At 50.5% G+C, this 6120-nt stretch overlaps 1 protein-coding gene across 1 annotated transcript in view; it reads left to right on the top strand.

Annotated features, from left to right (window-relative positions):
• The first annotated feature begins 3900 nt into the window (after nucleotides 1-3900).
• CAMK1D (calcium/calmodulin dependent protein kinase ID) overlaps nucleotides 3901-6120 on the top strand; it is a 218362-nt gene continuing 216142 nt past the window's right edge. Inside the window, exon 1 of the mRNA XM_058191375.1 lies at nucleotides 3901-4666. Coding sequence (XP_058047358.1) covers nucleotides 4572-4666 — 95 coding nt within the window. The 5' untranslated portion in view covers nucleotides 3901-4571. The remainder of the gene's footprint in view (nucleotides 4667-6120) is intronic.

The following is a 6120-nucleotide window of genomic DNA, read 5'->3' as shown; positions in this document are numbered from 1 at the left end:
AAGGTTAAAACATTACAAAGAATTGGGGATGTCTAGTTTAACAAAAAGAAGGACTAGGGGAGACATGATAGCAGTCTTCCAATATCTCAGGGGCTGCCACAAAGAAGAGGGAGTCGGGCTATTCTTCCAAAGTCCCTGAAGGCAGGACAAGAAGCAATGAATGGAAACTCATCAAGGAGAGAAGCAACTTAGAACTAAGGAGAAATTTCCTGACAGTGAGAACAATAAAGAACAATAACAATAAATACAGGGGAATTATTGAGTCTGTCATTTGCACCTCTATAACTGTCTGGTTCGGTTCTGCAACCCAACAAGAAAGACAGACTTCAGAGGATCGTTAGAACTGCAGAAAAAATAATTGCTACCAACCTGCCTTCCATTGAGGACCTGTATACTGCACGAGTCAAAAAGAGGGCCGTGAAAATATTTACAGATCCCTCACATCCAGGACATAAACTGTTTCAACTCCTACCGTCAAAACGACGCTATAGAGCACTGCAAAGCAGAACAAGTAGACAAGGACCGTTTTTTCCCAAACGCCATAACTCTGCTAAACAAATAATTCCTTCAACACTGTCAAACTATTTACTGAATCTGCACTACTATTAATCTTCTCATCATTCCCATCACCAATCTCTTTCCATTTATGACTGTATGACTGGAACTTTGTTGCTGGCAATCCTTATGATTTATATTGATATATTGACCATCATTTGTGTTGTAAATGTTGTACCTTGATGAAGGTATCTTTTATTTTATGTACACTGAGAGCATATGCACCAAGACAAATTCCTTGTGTGTCCAATCACACTTGGCCAATAAAAATTCTATTCTATTCTAAACCGGTGGAACAGCTTGATACCAGAAGTTGTGGGTGCTCCATCACTGGAGGCTTTTAAGAAGAGATTGGGCAACCAATTCTCTACACTGATAACAGGGTTTCCTGCCTGAGCAGGGGGTTGGACTAGAAGACCTCCAAGGTCCCTTCCAACTCTGTTATTCCGTTAAGCTTTCTTAGCCAGATGTGAAATTTGAAATGCATGCAGTCCCATTCCTGGGAATTGGTCTTTTTTCCAGTGGCTAAATCTTTCCTGGTAACTTAATTCAGCCTTAAGAGGTGCTTCTACTGTTTGCTCAGCTTCAAATTTAACCTTTGACCTCCCTTGACAAACCACTTGACTGTATCTCTTCCTCCTTTAAGGTAATTTACACAAAGATGGATTTTGATCCAGAGGCTGGAAGATGTGAATGACTAACAATGTCCATGAGCACAGGAGGCCCTCGACTCATTTAGTGACCGTTTGAAGGTACAACGGCTCTGAAGAAAGCGACCTACAACCATTTTTCACACTTATGACCGTTGCCCCACGGTCACGGGATCAAAATTTCCATCGCTAAGCGAGACACATAAGTGAGTTCTGTCCCGTTTCACGACCGTTCTCGCTACAGTTGTTCAGTGAATCACTGCGGTTGATAAGTGAGCCACATGGTCATTACGCGAATCTGACTTCCCAATTGACTTTGCTGGTCAGACTCTGCGACCGTCATAAATATGAGTCAGTGGCCAAGCCTCTGAATTTTGATCCCAGGGATGCTGCAATGGTCATAAGTGTGAAAAACGGTCGTAAGTCTCTTTTTCCTGTGCTGTTGTAACTTGGAGCAGTCACTAAACGAACTGTTAAGTCGAGGACTATGCATATTCAGATCATTGGCGAGAGAAAAACCAGCTATTTTTTTCAGAGTTCACACTATGAGCTTTATTAAGTCAGACACTTTATTAAATCAATAAATCAATCACTTTATTAAATAAATCCATTGCCCAGGGATGCCCCTGCCAATTTTTAAACCCCGGTTTATCACCCGCAGTCTTATGCCAGCTCCAGACAAATGAGGGTTGTCACCATGAAGGATGAGCTGCATTGCAGTGGGGGGGGGGTTGGGGGTGTGTGTGATGATGTCCTTCGCGGCAACCAAATCTTTGCAGTTAACCACAATTATTAATCCCAGCCAGGAATTCATTCAACCGTGCACCAAGAAGAGTTAAGGGGGCAGTTTACAAAATATTGCACAATCTGTTTCTGGCACAGGATGCTCTGGAGGCCCCAACCACCCTGTAGTAGCAGAAGACCCATGCGTAAGGGGCATGCATAAGAGCACAAAAGTGCCTACCGTTCCTGTCCTATTGTTCCCTTCATTATATCAAATTAACATAGCTGTTGCATACTTTTTTATTTATATATATATATATATATATATTTTCTTCATGATATGTTGTTTTATTTATGACAATGTTTGTGTATACTGTTGTGACAAAATGAAATAATAAAAAAAATCCAGATTGCACTGTTCTGCTTGTGATTGATTCAGAGCTTGTGGGAGACCCCACAGAAGTGGGTAAGGAGTTGACCAGGTTTAAAATGGGCGAATGGAGAAGAAAAGCAGGCTAGATGAGTTATGCAGTTGCTCCATGAGGGATCCCTTGAGATCGTTTAGTCTACACTTTTCCCCATTTTGGAACCTCTAAGTTGGAACAACAAACACCTCCAGGGGATTAATTGTAAAAAGGAAAGGGGGAAAAAAAGTTAGTTATTTGAACTGGAGAACTGGCCAGCTGTTCCTTCGGCCCAGCTCAGGAACTTCCCTCTCCCCATCGCACATGTTTTAAGAGGCGCTTGGGGACCGGAGGGGTCTTGGCTGAAGGACCCCCGTCTTTGGTGGCGATGAAGGAGCTCAGGCTGGCTCTCCCCCGCGGGCGCACCGTTGCAGACCGGAGCCGCCGTCCTGGCAAGGCAATCCCGACTGCGGGACGATCCCAGGTTGTCGCATTGTTGGCCCCGCGGCTCCGTGCCTGGTTTGCTAAGCTCTTTGCCGCGGCCTCCCGCCTCCCCACGGGCCGGAAGGAGGGAAGGGAGGAATGGAAAGGAGAAAGGGAAAAAAGGGGAGGAGGGGGAAGGGAGGGAGGGAGAGAAGGAGGGAAAAGGGAAAGAGGGAGGGAGCGAGGAAGAAGAGGGACAGAGGGAGGAAGACGAGAAAAAAGGGGAGGGAAGAAGGGAGGGAGGAAGAAAGGGAAAGGAGGAAGGAAGAAGAGAGGGAGGGAGGAAGAAAAGGGAGGGAGGAAGAAAGGAAAGGAAAGAAGGGAGGGAGGAAGAGGAGGAGGAAAAAGGCAGACAGGAAAAGGGAAAGAGGGAGGGAGGGAGGAAGAAGAGGGACAGAGAGAGGAAGAGAAGAAAAAAGGGGAAGGAAGAAAGGGAAAGGAGGAAGCAAGAAGAGAGGGAGGGAGGAAGAAAGAAAGGAAGGAGGAAGGAAGGAAAGAGGAAGCAAAGGAAGAAGAGAGGAGGAGGAGGAAGAAGAGAGGAGGGAGGAAGAAAGGAAAAAGGGAAGGGAGGAAAAGAAAGGAGGGAGGGAGGAAGAAAGGGGAAAAAAGAAAGTGAGGGAGGCAGGTTGAAAAGAAGAAAGGAGGGAGGAAGAAAGGAAAGAGGAAGGGAGGAAGAGAAGAAGAGAGGAAAATGAAGGAAGGAAATAGGAATGACAGGAAGGAAGGAAGGAAGGGAGGAAGGGGCTCGCGGATGCCAAAGCGCCCCCCCGACCCACCTCGCGCCCGACTGGTGCAATGCGAATTTGTGGCGGGCCGCTTCGAAAGGGGGACGGGGAGGAGGAGGAGGAGGAGGGTGGGGAAGAGCCGGCTTTGCAAGCGGGATGAGATGGAGGGGGAGTTGGGGAGAGGGGGGGGGGCCCGAGGATTTTAAAAAAAAAAACCCCAGTCTCCGCCCTCCTCTATTACCATAACAACTCAGACCCCCCCCTCTCCCCCCTCCCCCCTCCCTCCCTCTCTCTTGAAATGCCATTGAGCGAAGTGGAGCTGCAGCAGCCGGAGGGCAGAAAGAGAGAGAGAGAGAGGGAGGGGAGGGGAGGGAGGAGAGAAAGAATCGCCCTCCGCTGCGCTCCCACTTTCTCTCCTACACACACACACACACACACACACACACACAACCACACACACACACACCCGAGCCAGAGCTCCGCGCGCTTCCCAGGGAAAGTTGACTGGCGCTACCAAGCGCTGCCAGCCGGAGGGGAAAGAGAAGAAGGGAAAGCGGCGCACTTTCTTTTCTCCTCCTCCAGACTCCGGGCAGGGGGGCCCCACGCCTCTCGCCCCCCCCTCGCCCCCACCCCACCCTCCTCCGCCTTGAGAGAGAGAGAGAGGAAGGATGGCGTGAAAAGCAGGAACGGGGAAGAAAGGGGAGAAGACGAGAAGAGGAAGGGAAGGGAAGGGAGGAAGAACGAAAGCAAGCAAGCAAGAAGACAGAAGGAGAGAAAGAAGGAAGGAAGGAAGGAAAGAAAAGAAGGAAGGAAGGAAGGAAGGAAGGAAGGAAGGAAAGGAAAGGACAGGGAGACACTGCAAGTTCAGCCGGAGAACAGCTCCGGAGCGCCGACTAGGAAGAAGTCGGAGCTCCCCGAAGAAGAGAAAGCAAAAGCCGCCGGCTGCCTCCTCTTCCTCCGCCTCTTTTCCCGGCTGGCGCCCGCCTCGCCTCGCCTCGCCCGCCGGTTCCCTCGGCTCCTCCGCCGCTGCCATGGCCCAGGAGAACGGCGAGGCGCGCGGCTCGTCCTGGAAGAAGCCCGCGGAGGACATTGGCCGCATCTTCGCCTTCAAGGAGACCCTGGGGACGTAAGTGCGGGGCGCCTGTCTCTCTCTCTCTCTCGCCATCCTTTGGGGACCAGGGAGTGTGGGGGGGGGACTGCTGTCCTTGGAAGGGAGGGGGAGAGGAGGGGAGGGGTCCTGAGTTTGGGGTCCAATTTGGGGTGAGTGATGGAGAGTTTTGGGTGACCGGAGTGAAGTGGAGGGTGTCCCTCTTCCAACCAGCAGCGCTTGGCCAGGTATGGGTGGGTTGAAAAATGGCCTTTCTCCTCCCCGGGCAGGAGACCCCTTGAGTGGACCCTGAATTCTGGAGCCCTTTCCCCACCTCCTCGGAGCCCCTCCCTCTCGCCCAGCTGCTCTACCTTAGCCCTGGAAGGGGAGGCGTCCCACCCAATCAAGTCCCACTTGGCCAAAGCCAACAGAAAGAGGCATCTGGGAGGGTTCGCCACCTCCATGAGTGGTGGACCGACCGACCCACCCGCCTCTCTTCTTGACCTTCGTAAACCTGCTTTAAAGGTAGCCTCGGGCTCCACTACCCCACCTGGGTTGTTTTAGGTTGAGTTGTTGAGCTCTCCACCCGCCTCTCTTCTTGACCTTCCTAAACCTGCTTTAAACGTAGTCTCGGGCTCCACTACCCCACCTGGGTTGTTTTAGGTTGAGTTGTTGAGCTCTCGCTCTCGCCCTCGCCCTCGCACAAAACACACACACACACGGTGTAGTGTGTCCTTGCGGTTCCTCTACCTGTACCAAGGCTGCCAAATCTGTAAAGGTTGTTTCCCCCTTCCACACTCCTGAGGATGTGGGGTGAGGGGGAGACTCTATCTAGATCAGGGGTCACCAACCTTTCGGACCTCAGAGACCACTAAATGCGTCATTTTAAATCCCGAAGACCACTAATATGAATTATTTTTCAAATAATTTTTCTGCGGACCACCAAAATTTTTCTCGCGGACCCCCAGTTGGTGACCACTGATCTAGATCAGGGGTCTCCAACCTTGGCAACTTTAAGCCTGGAGGACTTCAACTCCCAGAATCCCCCAGCCAGCAAAGCTGGCTGGGGAATTCTGGGAGTTGAAGTCCTCCAGGCTTAAAGTTGCTAAGGTTGGAGACCCCTGGTCTAGATTGTCTATCCTCCACCCCTCCATGCATCATTTTTGGTCAAGTGTCCCCTGTTTGTCGCCGACTGGACATTAGGCTAGTTTGTCGCCAGCTGGTTTTTGTGGCAGAGAAGGTGGGTGGAAACGGTCGCAAGAAAGTGGATTTTGAGGTTCCATGGGAGAATGGGGTGTTCCTCCGCCCACATGGCAGGTCTCTTGTGAAATAAAGCTAGTCCTTGACTTACGACCCTTCGCTTAGCTGCTGTTCGAACTCGCAACAGCCCTGTAAAAAAAAGTGACCTACGACCATTTTCACACTGTACGACCGTCCCAGCATCCCTGGGAATGTGTGTGTGTGTGTGTGGGGGGGGGAAAAATTGGGTTGTT

This window comes from Ahaetulla prasina, chromosome 7, assembly GCF_028640845.1.
Source record: "Ahaetulla prasina isolate Xishuangbanna chromosome 7, ASM2864084v1, whole genome shotgun sequence".
Classification (NCBI taxonomy): Eukaryota; Metazoa; Chordata; class Lepidosauria; order Squamata; family Colubridae; genus Ahaetulla; species Ahaetulla prasina.
This window is presented reverse-complemented; position numbering and strand designations above follow the sequence as displayed.